The sequence below is a fragment of the Solanum tuberosum genome, unplaced genomic scaffold (genome assembly GCF_000226075.1).
Source record: "Solanum tuberosum cultivar DM 1-3 516 R44 unplaced genomic scaffold, SolTub_3.0 scf00132, whole genome shotgun sequence".
Taxonomy (NCBI): Eukaryota; Viridiplantae; Streptophyta; class Magnoliopsida; order Solanales; family Solanaceae; genus Solanum; species Solanum tuberosum.
Window position 1 is genome coordinate 678,347 of NW_006239055.1, and position 18,975 is coordinate 697,321.

The window sequence follows — 18,975 nt, forward strand, 5'->3', positions numbered from 1 at the left end:
AGTGGTGGTTTCAGGTGGTCGTTTGGAGGTTGTTTTGGTGGTGTTTCGCCGGAAAACGGAGAAAATGAATGGCGATTGCCGGAGCTTGATTTGGGGTTTTAATTTGGTATAAATGGGTCGGGTTCGGATTAAAAAGAGAAAAAAATGGGTTATTTAATTGAAATTGGGTAATTTTAATTGATTTGGGTTTTCCATCCAATTGAGGGGTAAATTTGGTGAAATTAGTAACGGGAGGGGTAAAAATAACTTCATTTTAACGGCGAGGGCGTAGTCAAACAATAAACCAAAGTTGAGGGGTATTTTTGACCCCTTTCCCTTAAAATAATACATTTTCTTCCATCTGTTTTATAATGCAAGTTTGACAATTTTTGAAAGTTGAAACATTTATCGAGATAGTCGTTAGGGCATTTTGCTGCCCACTTATATAATGCGTTCATTTTATATTCTTATTTTTGTCCTTTCTAATTCCTCATTGGATACAACTCACAATATTAAAAATTTAAATTTTATATTTATTGATTTAAGAAATTCAATACCTTCAATGTAGAATATAGTTACATATATAAAATATTCTTACAAAATTCTAAAATAACATCCAATATCCATTTTTGAAATATCACAGTTTGCAACAAATTTTAAAGTGATAGAAAATAAATTACAATCACAAATAAAATATGAAGAAACATGATTTTATTGATAAAAATATGTAGGTACAAATCTGTTCCTCATTGATTCTATTCTCATAATATTTATCCATGATTTGAGGGTCGTTAGGTGGTATATTTCTCGAACTAGGATGATTGATTTTGATATCTCTATGAATATTTCATGAATTTGTGGAATTTTCGAGATGCCTTTTCAAGGGAAATAGGCATGAACTAGAGTTTAGAGTTGAGTAGCCACCAAGAATCATAATTGAAACCGAGCACACTTTATAGAGTTCCAACTCAAATTAAACACGTCTTGTAAAGTTTCACAAAATTTCAATGTCTGTCATCACATTTTATCTTTCTGATACCATAAATATTACATTTTTATGTCCAAACGCCGACTATATATTTTGTGATATATATTGCAGCATAGGAAGTTTGGCCAATAGCCTAAATGAAGCAGGAGTTCAGAATATAACAGTGGCAAATTCAGTATTCACAAAAACACAAAATGGTGTGAGGGTTAAGTCATGGGCAAGGCCAAGTAATAGCTATGCTAAAAATCTCATCTTCAGAAATCTTGTTATGAGGAATGTTGGCTACCCTATTCTCATTGATCAAAACTATTGCCCTGATAACAATTGTCCACAGCAGGTATAACTTTTTACATTGTCGATGTATATATATATACGTTAATAAACTCTATTTAAAAGTGGTATAATTCAAATTAGATGATTTATAGTTATTACTGCATCCTAAATTTGTACAAAAAGTATATATCTTCTAAGGTAATGAAAATGTGAAGGAAACTAAAAAGGAATTATTATTCTTATTGATAAACGTGATGTTCAGATCTAGTTTTACATAACTATAGATCTATATGATATCTATCACTTTTCAGTTTCCACCAATAACATATACAACTCGTCTCTATTCATTAAGATTAGGACAAATGGAGAAAATTACCTAATATTTTTATCTTTACTAAAATTTAGACCTAAAATCTCATAATTATCAACCATCCATTATCCACCATAAAGAAGAATTGTATGGCCATTGTATATTAACTAGAACCTACTCATTTATATTGTTATTTGTTATAATTAATATTATGTTTTATACAACAAAAAATCATGTTCCAAAAAAGTATTTTTAGTTGTTAGATCGGATATTCCAATAGACTAAAGATCATTATTAGAAAATCAAGAGTACTATATTTTGATAAAACTTTTGAGTACTAAATAATAATAATAATATGTGTGTAATTAAGTTGTAACTTTTTACACATAAATGATCACCAGTGACGAAAGTTATTTCCTCTCATTTACTAACAAAAAATCTTTTTTTGAAAAATAATTTTCTCAACTTCTTTATATTTTTGTGTGTTCGAAATGTATTGCTCTTTCACCTCTAATAAAGTGAAACTCATTTTGTTTATTCTATATATTCTTTTACTAAATTTTAATGCAGAATTCAGGAGTGAAGGTGAGTCAAGTAACATACAAGAATATAAAAGGGACATCTTCAACACAAGAAGCAATAAAATTAGATTGCAGCCAAACAAATCCATGTAGTGGTATCACATTACAAGATATAAAGCTCACTTTTGTGGATCCTCATTTGAAAAGACCAGCCTTAACATATTGTAAAAATGCACAAGGCACACATCGTGGCACGGTCCTTCCTCGGAGTTGTTTCTAAAAACACCATATAATATGTACTAATTATGATGATATGATACATGATACTTGTTGTGTGTATATATTTTCGACTTTTCAACCAATTGAAAATAAAATATAGGAAAAGAAGCTCATTTCTCATGAGGTCTCTTATTTTTTAGTCTTGTTGGTTAGTTTTGAAATAAAGAAATAATTGTAACTATCAATTTTCTCATGATTGTGGTAACAATTTAGTCAGGCAAAATTGTGTCTCTTTTGTTATAAAAAATGGTTTAATAACTTTCGTGATACTTATAAAGTAAGTTGAATTATATACTTTTTCATTACATCAAATATTTTTAGGAAAATTATGCAGAAAAACAAACATATACTAGTTAATTAGCTAATATAGCTATAGTTTGAATTAATAACGGCTCGCAACTTAATTTTAGCTTAGCTTACGTCACTTGTCCTCTTTTATACATATACAAATACAAATTATACACATATGTATATAATTATGTGACATATATACAAATACAATTAGCCTCTCTCCACTCTTTGACCTTTCTCGCTCGCCTCTCTCCTCTCTGTCTCCCAATCTCGCTCGCCTCTCTCCACCCTCTCCCAATCTCTCTTGCCAAATATACAAATACATATATATTTATCAGTTATATATATACAATTATCTACAGATATACATATACAGTTCGTCTCTCTTCACTCTCTGCCCTCTCTTGCTCGCCTCTCTCCTCCCTCTCCCATCTCGCTCGCCAGATATACAAATACAAATGTATACTTGTTACATATATACAATTATTTGACAGATATACATATACAATTCGCCTCTCTCCACTCTCTGCCCTCTCTCGCTCGCCTCTCTCATCCCTATAACATGTAGCTACGAATCGTAATTAGCAAACTATAGATATGAAGCATAATTAAGCTATTTTTTGAGTGGCTATATGTGAAAGTTCCCCAAAAAAATTTAGTGACAATTTTTGTATAATAAAATAGAAGTTGGGTGATTATCAATCAAATTACAGTCTTTTTTGCTTCTATATTATCAATTTTAATGACCTCGTTGAGAGTTGGTGCACACGTTAGGTGTTTAGCAATCACTATTCACTAGCTTACATTGGGTTTGATTACTATTAAAAAATTATTGTTTTTCCACGGAAAGTTATATTAAAAAATGTTCAGAGGTTATTTTCACAAATTTTTTGATTGAATCGGTGAGAAAAGAAAAAATAATAATATTTTTATATAGAAAAATTATGAAATTTTCCACTAATTTAGTGAGAATTTGTTTTTCATCATGCATTTTTTCAGTGATCTGATTAAGTAGGAAACTCATGATTTACAACACGAATTTAACAATTCACTAATATATACATTTGATTGACCAAAAATGAGTGATTGACACACTTGACTAATCATAAAATAAATGGAAGAAAATATTTTTTATTAAAATAATTATATTTACTAACTAAATAATAGTCACTAAAAGATTATTTTTTAGGGGAGACTATTGTTGCTATTATTTTATATTTTTTATTATACTAATTTTATCATATGTATATCAATTGATCAAATTATATAAAAGTATCAAGCCTCTTTCAGAATACTTTTCCTTTTGGTATAATTTATCATCATTCTAAATTAATTTGTTTTGTTAACTTTCGCATATATATAACACTTGATTATTTCAGAATCAACAATTTTTTAAATTTCAACTATTATATTTGAATGTTGTTTCCTTACAAAGAAATTGACGGAAATTAATGGTTAGAAACAAACTACCATACTAGAATTAGAAAAACTCAAACACCAAACTGTAAATCCAAATCAGATTAGAATATATAAATTTTCACATTAAACAATATTGGAAATTGTAATAAATAATATAAGAAAAAAGTACAAAGTTTACTGCTAGAAAAGAAAAAAAAACAGAAATATTTTAGAACTTTGAATTAAATAATTCAAATCTTATATTAATAAATAATATTTTTACTACTGTTAACATCCAAGATAAGATATTGCAATCACATAGCTAACATCTTGTTAACGGTAATTAATCATTAGTTTTAAAAATAACAATATTACAATGTGAAGTTAATAAATATAAATCTAAGAACAAAACAAATAAAAAAAGAAGTAGAGAAATGATTTAGGTTTAAAAACAAGATTGTGAAAGAAGATGAAGGGGGGAAGAAGGTGACAGAGAGAACAATTTTTTATTATCAAAGACGGTAGAGACAACAATATTTTTTAAAAAAACTAAAAACTCCTCACATTTACTGATTTTGATACTTGAAAATTTGAACAGTTAAAAAATGTCCAAACAATGTTATAATAATATAATATCACGAACTGTCAAATCAGTATAATAATAAAAAATCAAAAGCTCTTTTAAACATAGTACGACAAGTGTCACATTCACTATGAAAGAATAACGTTTAGCGACGGATATTAGCGACGAACAATATTCCGTCACTGTATAACGATGGATTTGCGACGGAATAACCATTTTGTTGCAAAATTAACAATTGATTTTTTAATTTATAATATAGCGATGGATTTGCAATGAAATATTTAATTCGTCGCTAAATATTACTACAAAATTTTGGCGCCTAGTTTTTCCTACGGATTTAATAACAAAGTAGGGGTGACAAATTTAATTAATATTGGGCGATGGAATTAGTGCGAAAAAAAGGTTGCTAAACTTTTAAATATATTTTTATAAAATTTATATTATATAGTGACGAAAATATTCGTCAATATAATTTTTTCTAAATATATATATATTTTTAAAAGCGACGGATGTTAGAATCCGTCACTAATTCCGTTGCAAAACTTTTTAAAGTGATATATTCTAGGGCACAAAATTTTCAACATTTCAAGTCCCTCTCTAGAAACTCACGCTCTCAAGCTCTGAAACTCCAATGAAGGCTCTCAAGCTTCCATATGTTCCCAGTCTCCATCTCTAATCTCTGAAGCAAACATTTTGAAGTCTCCATCTTGAAAGGTAAGCGCTCAAACTCTCATCTCCATTTTGATTTCATTTAGCTCAAATCCAAACAAAATAGAAGTATCTTTCAACTCTTCTCTCTGCAAAATAGGAACCCCAACTAAGAATTTAGGTCAGATTCCTGCATTTGGATACCAGATTAACTCGACATACCATTGCTTTCTAGTTTCAACTCGACACACTATTGTTTTTCAGTTGCAAAATATGAACCCTAACTCTGAACTTTTTGGTAAGAATCGTTTCACTTGACACCATGGGCGGAGCCAGCCTTCTGTTAGGGGGTTCATTTGAACCCCCTGCGGCGAAATTTTTTATTATTTATACGTGGTTAAAAATATTTTTTTATGTATATAATAGATGTTGAACCTCCTTCGGTTAGTTCGTGTGTTAGTTCTTCAGATATTGAACCCCCTTATTAAAAATCCTAACTCCCCCATTGCTTGACACACCACTGAAAATAGAGAATTTAGTGGTTTGGGTGTTATGAAAATATGATATTTTAACTCTGAACTTTTTCCATTTCATTTAGCTTGAAGTAAGATTGGTACTTTCTCAAAAATAGGGGTTCTAGAAATTTGAATGTTCTGAAAATAGAGATTTTTTTAGAAGTAATTTTTTCTGAAAATAGATGTTAGGGTTCAAGCAAGCATTTGGAGTTAGGTTCAAGCATTTTACTAGTTTGTTATAGTTTTATATTGCAGGTAACTTTTATTGTTGTAACTACTGACTACCGACACATTCTCTCTCTAAAAGGTATCTCTCTTTTTATCACCTTCACAATAGCTTTCTTTTCCAGTAAAATGTGTTGCTATAAATTTGATGTTTATACTTTTGTTTGGGTCCATTTTTTGGTAATAAATAACGTTAGTATAATATTGAATCTAGTGTTAAACAACTGCTTCTGTTTGATTTTGGTATTCCGATTTAGGATCTTTTGAACTTGTGTGATATATAACTTCTTTTTAGTTTTGCGATTGATATTCTAAAGTGGTTCTTTATGTTTTTGTCAGTTGAAATGTACTCGTGCTGCGAGTTTATTAAAACAACATCTCTATCTAAATCAAAAATATTAAATTAGACATTTAATAATCATCAAAAATTTATGTTCAAGGAGATAATGAACAGTTTATACACTATAAAGTCTAGGCTAGATGTGGTACAATGAGTTGTTGCTGAAATAAGTAATGTGAAACTTCAATAACATAGTAATAAAATGAAATAAAGGATTTCTCAAAGTGTTGAAATAAGCCTCAAGAATCTGTTGAAATAAGGAACTTCTCAGAGTGCATTTAGAAACAACATTGGATAATCTAATGTTCCATGCTGAAATAAGCCTCAATTAAAGTTGACGACTCCTAGAAGTCGGCATTATTAGTTGTAGAATTGTTTGAAATCAATTCTGGTTACCTTTTAGAAAAGCAATACATCATCGCTTTTGAGTTTAAGTTCATCAGTGTCTTGCTTCTCTGCCAGTGTTTAGACGTTGACGCTATTTTGTTTTCTCATGGTGCCACAAGATTGAGAGCTTCCTGATTAACTAAACACGCAGTTAATAATATATTCTATCACGTGCAAGCTAACTCGACTAAATAAACCTCTAGTCCTCATGATGGAAGATGCTAAATGAAGTAAAGCACTTTGCATTTCATCAATGTGCTGCATGATTAAGAAAACAGAGTGAAGTTTGTAATAGCGTCTGGTAGGAGGCCTTTACATGTTCTTAATTCGCCAATTAAACTTGAGAAGAAAATTATATACTGTTATTGTTCCATATTCTTGTTAATTATCAAGACAATCTAATGTTAAAATGTTACAGATATTTGTTGCTATAACCTCATCATCAAGATCTGGTTGATATTCGCTCGAAGTAAGCCTTGCTCTTTATTTCTATCTATGATTTAGCTCAAGATTTAAGTCTCGAGGTATTTACTTTACTAAATCTAATAAGGATGAAGATTGTTGTCATTATCTTGAGACTGTTCGAGTTAGAGTCTTTTTTTTAAGAGATTAATGAAAAGTTTGAAGAATTCTTATTCTGTTGTTGTGGTGGGTGTTTTGGCGATTAGTTCTTGTTGGAAGAATGCATTTCTAAATTTTAACTTGTTCATTGACTTTAGGGATAAGGGTTTGAAAAATTTCTCAACTTTGGTCGGATTTGCTGTTGCGATACTAAACTTTTATGAGAACCTATTACCTCTCTAGACTATTTAATACCGTATTTTAAACATATATATTTGCCCACGTGGACATAAAAAATAATGCAAAATTATAAATAGTAATGTGTCCACGTGGGCACATATATACCTTTAAAATACACTATTAAATAGTCCATGGGGTAAAAAATACGGTATTAAATAGTCTAGGGAGGTAATAGGTCCTTATGAAAGTTTAGTATCGCAACAGCAAATTCGACCAAAGTTGGGGTATTTTTCAGATCATTATCCCTTGATTTTATTTGCTAGAAGAATGCATTCTAGACTTTAATCATTTTCACTAATTTTATTTGTTGGAGGAATTGTTGTACTTATAGAGTAAAGTCATGTGATTGTCTTATAAATTGTCTTTTTGAAATAAAGATTCTTGTTTTTCTAAATTTTTTTACATAGTGGGTGTTAAAGGCTTTTAATGTTCATATTTCATATATTGTGATTTCACGTGTTATCTGTTAGTTGACTTTAAACATGTTCTTCTCTTGATTTTAATCATCTTAATTAGTCATACCTTATAAGGGTAGAGCGGCTGATCTGATAGGTCCATATCTAGTGTAGTATTTATCTTCAATTTGTTTTCTTCCTCTAGTTTTTCTAATTTCAGACAATTTTAGAAGCAAACAACTCCTACCAATTTGGATGATGTTCAGACCATATATAGCTTTACTGAAGCCAAATCAGAGAAAGATAAGTTTGTGAAGGAGAATTAGCTCTTTCTCTTCTGATCTGTTTCACTGTTCAGCAAATCTGATGAGTGAATCTCATTTCAATTACTTCTTTTTAATCTTGAAATCATTAGTTACATGTCATTTTCTACCTTTAAAATAAAATTGATTAGCCAATTACTTGTATATTAGTAAGCTTTACATGTAATGACCTTCTGTTTGTTGCTGGTGAAGTGTAGTATTTGGCTCCTATTTCTTTTCTTCCTCTAGTTTTTCACACACAAGAAAGTGTTGTTTGTACTGCAAGTTGACTGTAATGTTTCAATTCCTTTTGTTTATCATCAATTTTGTGAGATTAATATTGTAAGTAGATAGTTTCAATAGGTTGACTGTAACTAGAATGCTTAAGTATGTTGATTATTTGAATTAAAATGCTTTAATAGTTCAGTAAGTTGACTAAAATTAGAATGCTTTAGTAACTGTTTTGTAAGTTTACTATAATCACTAAGTGCTTTAGTAGCTCATAAGCTTTTTTTAAGTCTGCCTAGTGAGCAACTTTAAAAATTGTTCTTGCTTTGTCAATATGCATATTTTGTCAGAATTTGATGAATATGAATGAGAGTACCTTCTCGTCAATTAGTTTTTTCTTGTTACTAATTACTTTGTAAATTTAAACATTATTAGGTACATGAATAATCCAGGGCGTAGTTGGATGTATGAGAGGTTGGATGGCAGAGGGGCTATTAATTTTAATTTCGTAACTGGAGTGGATAAATTATATAATTTACATGTTCGCAACAGAATCACATGAGTGGCAACAAAGTTAGATGTCCATGTAAAAAATGTCACAACTTTAAGTTCATGGATGTTGAAACTGTTAAACATCACCTTTACAAGTCTGGATTTGTTAATAACTATTTTGATTGGAAGCATCAAGTGGAAATAATGTGATCGATGAGATTTCTTCTGATCAGGATTTTTATGGTGGTGCTCAACCTGAATTAGGATATGATAATCCATATCGACAAATGATTTTTTATGCAGCTGGTCCTAACTTTCCCCAAGGTTCGAGTTGGCAATATTTTAGAAATATTGAATCCGAGTCGTCTCATCCTTGTGAACCTTCAATGGAGGAAGATCCTAATCTCGAGTCTCAAAAGTTATATGATTTGCTACAGGCAGCTGATGCAAAACTATATCCTGGTTCTTCCCTCTCTCAATTTGCGATTGTCTCTCGAATGTTAACTATTAATATGAAGAACAATATGTCACAGAGAGGCTATAACCAAATGATGCAATTGTTGAAAGAGGCTTTACCTGAAGATAACATAGTGCTTGATAGTTATTATCAGACCAAGAAGCTAGTGCGTAGCTTGGGTTTGCCAGTTGAAAAGATTGATTGTTGTGAATCATGATGTATGTTGTATTGGGGTGATGATGAACACCTTACATCATGTAAATTTTGTGGCCATGAGAGATACAAGCGTCGTGTTGGCTCTCGTAAGAGGAAATTGATCCCTTTAGTCAGTCTGGGAGTAAATACTTTTCATGGCCAGTGATTGTCACACCTTATAATTTACCTCCAGGAATGTGTAAAGGGATCAATTTTCTATTACAAGAGCCAACACGACACTTGTATCTCTCATGGCCACAAAATGTACAAGATGTAAGGTGTTTATCATCACCCCAATACAACATACATTTTGATTCACAACAATCAATCTTTTCAACTGGCAAACCCAAGCTATGCACTAGCTTATTGGTCTAATAATAGCTATCATGCACTATGTTATCTTCAAGTAAAGCCTCTTTCAACAATTGCATCATTTGGTTATAGCCTCTTTGTGACATATTGTTCTCTATTTTAATAGTTAATATTCGAGAGACAACCTCAAGTTGAGAGAGGGAAGAATCAGGATATAATTTTGAATCATCTGCTGTAGAAAATCATATAACTTACAGAACAATTAAAAAATTCTAATTCAAATAATCAACATACTTAAGCATTCTAGTTACAGTCAACTTATTGAAACTATCTACTTACTATATTAATCTCACAAAATTGATGATAAACAAAAGGAATTGAAGCATTACAGTCAACTTGCAGTACAAACAACACTTTCCTGTGTGTGAAAAATTAGAGGAAGAAAAGAAATTGGAGCCAAATACTACACTTCACCAACAACAAACAGAAGGTCATTACATGTAAAACTTACTAATGAACAAGTAGTTGGCTAATCAATTTTATCCTTTTAAAAAAAATGACATGTAACTAAAGGTTTCAAGATTAAAAAGAAGTAATTGAAAAGAGATTCACTCTTCAGATCTGCCGAACAGTGAAACAGATTAGATGAGAAAGAACTAATCCTCCTTCACAAACTTATGTTTGGCTTCAGTAAAGTTATATATGGTCTGAACATCATCCAAATTGGTAGGAGTTGTATGCTTCTAAAATTGTCTAAAATTAGAAAAACTAGAGGAAGAAAAGAAATTGAAGACAAATACTACACTTAAAATTGTCTAAAATTAGAAAAACTAGAAGAAGAAAAGAAATTGAAGACAAATACTACACTAGATATGGACCTATCAGATCAACCGCTCTACCCTTATAGGGTATGACTAATTAAGATGGTTAAAATCAGGGAAAAATATGTTTAAAGTCAACTAACAGATAACACATGAAAGCACAATATATGAAATATGAACATTAAAAGACTTTAGCACCCGCTATGTCAAAAAAAAAAAGCAAAAACAAGAATTTTTATTTCAGAAAGACAATTTATAAGACAATCACATGACTTTCCTCTATAAGTACCACAATTACTCCAACAAATAAAATCAATGAAAAAAGTTAAAGTCTAGAATGCATTCTTCTAGCAAATAAAATCAATGAACAAGTTAAAATTTAGAAATGCATTCTTCCAACAAGAACTAATCGCCAAAAACACCCACCACAACAACATAATAAGAATTCTTCAAACTTTTCATTAATCTCTTAAAAAAAAGCTCTAACTCGAACAGTCTCAAGATAATGACAACAATTTTCATCCTTATTAGATTTAGTACAGTAAATACCTCGAGACTTAAATCTTGAGCTAAATCAGAGATAGAAATGAAGAGCAAGGCTTACTTCGAGCGAATATCAACGAGATCTCGATGATGAGGTTATAGCAACAAATATCTGTAACATTTTAACATTAGATTGTCTTGATAATTAACAAGAAAATGGAACAATAACAATATATAATTTTCTTCTCAAGTTTAATTGGCGAATTAAGAACATGTAAAGGCCTCTTACCAGACGCTATTACAAACTTCACTCTGTTCTCTTAATTAGGCAACACATTGATGAAATGAAAGAGCTTTACTTCATTTAGCCTCTTCCATCATGAGGACTAGAGGTTCATTTAGTCGAGTTAGCTTGCACGTGTTAGAATATATTATTAACTGCGTATTTAGTAAATCAGGCAGCTCCAAAACTTGTGGCACCATGAGAAAACAAAATAGCGTCAACGTCTAAACACTTGGCAGAGAAGCAAGACACTGATGAACTTAAACTCAAAAGCGATGATGTATTGCTTTTCTAAAAGGTAACCAGAATTGATTTCAAACAATTCTACAACTAATAATGCCGACTTCTAGGAGTCGTCAACTTTAATTGAGGCTTATTTCAGCATGGAACATTAGATTATCCAATGTTGTTTCTAAATGCACTCTGAGAAGTTCCTTATTTCAACAGATTCTTGAGGCTTATTTCAACACTTTGAGAAATCCTTTATTTCATTATATTACTATGTTATTGAAGTTTCACATTACTTATTTTAGCAACAACTCATTGTACCACATCTAGACTAGACTTTATAGTGTATAAATTGTTCATTCTCTCCTTGAACATAATTTTTTGATGATTATTAAATGTGTAATCTAATATTTTTGGTTTAGATAGAGAGAGTGTTTTAATAAACTCGCGGCTCAAGTACATTTCAAGTGAGAAAAACATAAAGAACCACTTTAGAATATCAATCGCAAAACTAAAAAGAAGTCATATAACACACAAGTTCAAAAGATCCTAAATCGGAATACCAAAATCAATCAGAAGCAACTTTTTAGCACTAGATTCAATATTATGCTAACATTATTTATTACAAAAAAATTAACCCAAACAAAAGTATAAACAAAAAATTTATATCAACACATTTTAATGGAAAAAAAAGCTATTGTGGAGGTGAGAAAAAGAGAGATACCTTTTACATAGAGAATGTGTCGGTAGTCAGTAGTCACAACAATAAAAGTTACCTGCAATATAAAACTAAAACAAATCAGTGTGCAATCAATGTAAAATGCTTGAACCTAACTCCATATGTTTGCTTGAACCCTAACACCTATTTTCAGAAAACTTTACTACTAAAAAATCCTATACTTTTGGAACATTCAAATTTCTAGAACCCCTATTTTTGAGAAAGTACCAATATTACTTCAAGCTTAATGAAATGGAAAGAGTTCAGAGTAAACATATCATATTTTCAGAACACCCAAACCACTAAAATTTCTATTTTCAATGGTGTGTCATTGTGAAACGATTCTGACCAAAGAGTTTAGAGTTAGGGTTCATATTTTGCAACTGAAAAACAATGGTGTGTCGAGTTGAAACTGGAAAACAATGGTATGTCGAGTTAATCTGATATCCAAATGTCGGAATCTGACCGAAATTCCTAGTTGGGGTTCCTATTTTGCAGAGAGAAGAGTTTAAAGATACACCTATTTAGTTACGGCTTGAGCTAAATAAAAAATCGAAATAGAGATGTGAGTTTGAGCGCTTACCTTTCGAGATGGTGGAGACTTCAAAACATTTGCTTCAGAGCTTCGAGATGGAGACTGGGAAGATATGGAAGCTTCAGAGCTTGAGAGCCTTCATTGGAGTTTCAGAGCTTGAGAGCGTGAGTTTCTAGAGAGGGACTTGAAATGTTGAAAATTTTGTGCCCTAGAATATATCACTTTAAAAAGTTTTGCAACAGAACTAGTGACAGATTCTAACATCCGTCGCTTTCAAATAAATATATATATTTAGAAAAAATTATATTGACGGATATTTTCGTCACTATATAATATAAATTTTATAAAAATATATTTAAAAGTTTAGCAACCTTTTTTTCGTCACTAATTTCGTTGCCTAATATTAGTTAAATTTGTCACCCCTACTTTGTTACTAAATCTGTAGGGAAAATTAGGCGCCAAAATTTCGCGCTAATATTTAGCGACGAATTAAATATTCCGTTGCAAATCCATCGCTATATTATAAATCAAAAAATTATTTGTTAATTTTTCAACAAAATGGTTATTCTATCGCAAATCCGTCGTTATATAGTGACGGAATATTGTTCATCGCTAATATCCGTCGCTAAGCGCTATTTTTTAGTAGTGCAAGAGGCAACAAATAGAATTCACCATTAGGGTTCCTCTTCTTCTTCTTTTCTTAGATATTAGTAGCTAAACACTTTTGTTTTGGTGTTGCGGCTACAGGTAATTTTGGAACATCGATTGTTTTAAATTAATGTTGGTTATCACTTACATTACTTTTGTATTCTTGTTTTAGTATTTCATGCTTGATCACCATAGAAATAAATATATTGTCTACGTACTCTTGAACTTGGGAGACGAAGAGGTAGATAGACCAAAGGATACAAAGAGCTCGATCTCTCTTGCATATCACTTGTTCATATTCGTGTTCAGGATTGACACCCGAACACTACAAGAAAACTGTGAATTACATGGGGATTATCCTAGGGATTAGTATGAAAATTTGAAGGAAAATAAGTTTCTTGCGGATTTTCATACTAATGCCCAGGAAAATCCCCATGTAATTCACACTTTTTTGTAGTGGAACGAACATCGGGCTTGGTTACCAAACAAGATGAAATATAAATGCTCACCAATTTAGTCTGTCTATCCTTTGCTCAACGATGTAATTAAACAGTCAATTGGAGTATTCGATTAGAGGATGAGAGATCGTGATCATAAAATCAACACTGTAAATCAGTAATTTGATAACCGTAGTTAATTCATTATATGAGATGTGATATTGGAAACCTTAAGTATGTTGTAGCCCTGAAATTTTCCAACCATTATGTAACATCCGACAATTTAAAATGAATATGAAGAAGCTTGAAATTGGAAGTAGTCATTTTTGGAAAAAAATTTAGAATCTGGAAATTCGGCCAAGTGTGGAAATCAGTGAGTTTTTGGCCAACTTTGAGCAGTCATAACTCCTAGCTCAGGATGATCCAAGAGTAGTTCCAGTTATGTTTGTAAATCCCTTGGAACGATCTTTCCAACGCCACCGAGTTTGTTTAGCTACTTATAAAAAGATCCGTTTCGTTTTTCGAAAATCCGACTTCATATTCTTGTTTAGGGGGTCAAATTGAGTGGGAAATGGGTCTAACCCGAATTTTAGAGCAACCGTATCAAAATCCGAAATTTCCAAGTGAAGCCTTTTTCGAGGGTCTACTTTGAAGGGTCATATCTCCTAGCACACGAATTATTTGGGTGGCCAATAATATATCCATGGAAAGCCCTTTGAGTTAGCTACCTAACGCACTTCGTTTCACCTCATTCGGAGTTCGGACGAAGGAGTTATGCCCATTTTCGTAAAGTCTGTCCGGCAGAAAACGGAAATTCCAGTAGCTAAATTACTGTTCATTTACTGTTCATCCGCCCAAAATATTTTCTAAGTGTTGGACCATTTCTTCCAAATGACATATATTATTTCCTATATATCATTAGTTCATTCCCATCCCTAAAAACATTTCCCTCACTTCTCAAATATTTCTCTCCAACTCAAGAAGAAGAAGAAGTGGGAGCTAGGCTTTGGATTCAAGTTTTTCTTCATCAAATTTCTTGAGAGATCATAGCAAAGGTATGGTGGCTTTTCATCTATGGGTAGCTTTCACCCATAGAGTCCCTTCAAAACATGATTTCAAAGCTTCCAAGTTCTTCAAAACCTAGGGTTTTTATTCTAACTCATGGGTTCCTTCTTCAAACGTTTTCAAATGGTTATTAATGACTTATTATGATTGTATTAGTGTTTAAATGATGATTTATGACGAAAATACTCCATGAACCCATGATTTCTTTCTATTCCTAGTTTATGCCTTTATAAAGTGGGTTGCTTGATAATGAATGTATATGAATCGAACTTGTTTAAATGTCTTTAGATTGTTGAAGTATGTCATTACTCATGCTTAGTTTATGGTGTATTGTTGGTGTATTGGTATGAGAGGCTTATGGCCTTAAAGGCAAAGTATGAGAAATTGAAGTGTTATCATGACATTGTATGAATGAGAGTTCAATGAAGATAATGTGATCATGTTATGAATGTAAAGGTGTTGTTGTAGGTTGTTCACTGATTTGGTTGCATAATTACTACCCTATTTTCCATGCTCTTTGATTCCATTACATGCCTTCAAGGTGTTTGACAAAATGTCCAACTATGGAGAATTGATGAATCGATGCTTTAAAGCTTGAGTTATGAGATGTATGGAAATTCCATAGATGTGTTGATGACACTCATGAATGTTGATGATATAATATGAAGGATTCTTCAATATAAAGTATACCTTGAATTGGTAGGGCTTATGCATCATTTTCTTGTATAAATGATTATATTGTTGATTGTTGAATCCTTGGATCGGTAGGCTTATGGCACCCTTCCACACATGCTTATAATGTACCTCGGATCGGCAGGCTTATGGCACCCTTCCATTAATGATAAGTAATGAACCTTGGATTCGGTAGGCCTATGGCACCTTTCCATAAAGGTTAATGATGAACCTTGGAATCGGCAGGCTTATGGCACCCTTTCATGTGTGATGATGTCAAAGTAATGAACTATTCTATGGGAATGTAGGCTAAGCACCGAGCGGATTTGGTTAGATGGAAACTCCCCCGACAGTTAGGCATGAGTTTCAATGATCGTCTACCTTATCCCATAAACTATGTGCCCGCATAGGAAGCTAGTGGATCCATTAAGCTATATATACCGGTCTTCCTTAGGCAAGTAGACCACCTCTTTTCGGTGTGGGGACTCATGACACCGGATTCCATGACAAGCTCTCATGGTCTATGTCGGTTAAATGCTTACTTCCCATCATGTGAGATTTCATTATGGTTTCTTGATAGGTTCTACAAAGTGTAGGTAGTAGTATGGGATGCTATCTACACATGGCACGAGTAGGCTTTGAAGATACTAAAGTGAGTTCCCTAAGTCTAACGACTATTATGTGAAAGTCCCCTTATGTGCTTGAATGTCTCCAAAAATGGTTTCTTAAAGAATGTTGGTCTATTGATGTTATGTTGTAAAGGAAATGTCCTTATCTAAGGTAATCTTGAGGAACACTTAAGTGTGCTTGAAGAGGTTGTATGGGCGGTCACTTCTTGTCTTACTCAAGTGTGTCTTAAGGTTATATTAGGTAGAGGTCCTATGGTAATGAAATGGCATGTGTTCTTTTAAAGTTAAGCATGGGTTGTATATGAATATATGTTGAGTATGTATACGGTTGGCTATGGTTTTATATGTGAACATTGACTTAGTATGTTATATTGTAATGGTAAATTTCCTTATCTATGGTAACCCTTAGGAATACTTAGGTGTATATGAAGAGATTGTATGGGCGGTCACTTCATGTTTCACTTAAGTGTGGCTTTGGGTAACTTGAGATAGAGGTCAAGAAATGATAAAAAAAAGCTTACTTGTATTTTTTTTCATGAAGTTTTACCAAATGGCATAAAAGCATGTTTCTCCAATAAACGTCCTTTTTAGCATGTTTTTGCATGGCTTCCATGCTTAGTACTTAATTGTGCTAACCCCTTTCTTTCCCTTTTTGACTAAAGTGTAGGGATTTGGAGATGATGACATGTCATGGCTATTTGATAGGTTTCTAAGTGTTGAAGATGAAGACTTGGTGAGTCCTCATATATTCGAGGACAATACCCCATATGTTCTTTTATGTCTTTTTAAGTATTGTTTAAGTTGTGTATGGGATTGGTCCCGAATTTTGTACTCTAAAGTATTAGATGGTTTTGAGACATCATGTATAAAGTCTAGAAAGTCTTCCGCTTGCTATTGTTTTTTTGTATGAAATGTTTTCTTGGTAAAGAAAGTTTTTAATTCATTATGGTTTTTAGTGTTATGCGATGAATGAATGCTAAGAGGCTTGTATTAGACCTCCGAGAGGTCGAGTACGCCGGTTACGACTAGGGGGTGCTCTCGGATCGTGACATATTATAAGTAATTTTATTGTTTCATTCTTGCATTCTTAGTATTTAAATATAAATGAAATACTTTTGGCATACCTGAATTTTAATAATTAAACTAGTATAATTTAGTAAAATAGTTTATTGACAATTTCTTTGGGTTCGATAATCCGTTATTTTAGAGCCACTATATTACTTGCGCGACCAAGTTTTTAAGTTTCAAAAACCTTGAAAAAAATATGTTAAAAGATAAAAATAATGAAAAAATATACTCCCTCCGTTTCATAAAGAATGACCTAGTTTGACTTGGCACGAAGTTTAAGAAAATAAAGAAGACTTTTGAATCTTGTGGTCCTAAATTAAAATTATGTCAAATGTACAAAATTGTCCTTTAATCTTATGGCCTTAAACATGCCACGTGGAAAGTTGAAAGTAAAATGTTACCAAAAAAAGAAAAAGGTCATTCTTTTTTAAACAGACTAAAAAGGAAAGGAGGTCATTCTTTTTAAAACGGAGGGAGTAAGTAATATTTAGAAATTATAACAAAGTAAATACTTTTATGTATAACATACGAAAAATGCATAGATTCCCCCCTGATCTTATCTCGAAAAGTCAGTTACACGCTTAAACTATTATGACGACCTATTACACACCTTTACTATTTAAAAGTGAATTTAGTTACCCCCGGGATGTGTAACACCACTCTCACAATATGTGGTGTATTACACTCGCTACCACATCATCACTGACATGTTAGCGCCATGTCAGAAATTTAAAAAAATTATGTTCCTTTTTATTTTTAATTAACTTTTCTTTTGTTAACTTTATTCTACACTAATTAATCTCTAATTAATTAACAAAAATTCTCTAATAATTATATTTTCTTCATAATAAAATTACAAAGAAAAAATTTCAACAATGGCCGCCAAGAACACTAATCAAAATCTGGAGCTGATTCATGGAGTAGGAAATTCTTCTGTTCACTCAAAGAAGCCCACCATAACTATGGCGGCTAAGAAACCCCCAAAATTCTATTCCGCAAATGACATTAAGAAACCCTTTGTTAACAAACACAAATCCAAACCCACAAAACTTAAATTGATAATAAGTAATTTGCTAAGCAAGCTGAGAAGAAGTCAAAGAAGGAAGAAGGAGAGATTTTGGCTTAAAAGAAAGAGGAGAAAAATGAGCTTCCTCAAGAGGGTGGGGGTGAAGAAGAAGAAGGGGATGAGTTGTGAAGAAGAAGAGATGTGGAGGGTGGGTGGGGTTTAATTGAATTTTGATTTATTTTTTCTACTTTAATAAATCTGACGCACCGATTTTTATTTTTTTAAAAATTATTTTGCCACATCAGTTTTAGGGGGTAAATAAATTCACTTTTAAGTAGTAAAGGTGTATAATAGGTCATAATAATAGTTTAAGCGTGTAACTGACTTTTTGGAACAAGTTCAGGAGGGAATCTATACCTTTTCTCGTATAAAATAATTTTTAAAAATTATATATATAATGTCG

General features: G+C 31.9%; 1 protein-coding gene across 1 annotated transcript in view; it reads left to right on the plus strand.

Annotated features, from left to right (window-relative positions):
• LOC102597224 (polygalacturonase-like) overlaps nt 1-2,424 on the plus strand; it is a 5,865-nt gene extending 3,441 nt beyond the window's left edge. The window contains exons 3-4 of the mRNA XM_006351034.2: nt 1,079-1,304; nt 2,121-2,424. Of these exons, the coding sequence (XP_006351096.1) occupies nt 1,079-1,304; nt 2,121-2,351 (457 nt within the window). The 3' untranslated portion in view covers nt 2,352-2,424. The remainder of the gene's footprint in view (nt 1-1,078; nt 1,305-2,120) is intronic.
• The last annotated feature ends 16,551 nt before the right edge of the window (nt 2,425-18,975 follow it).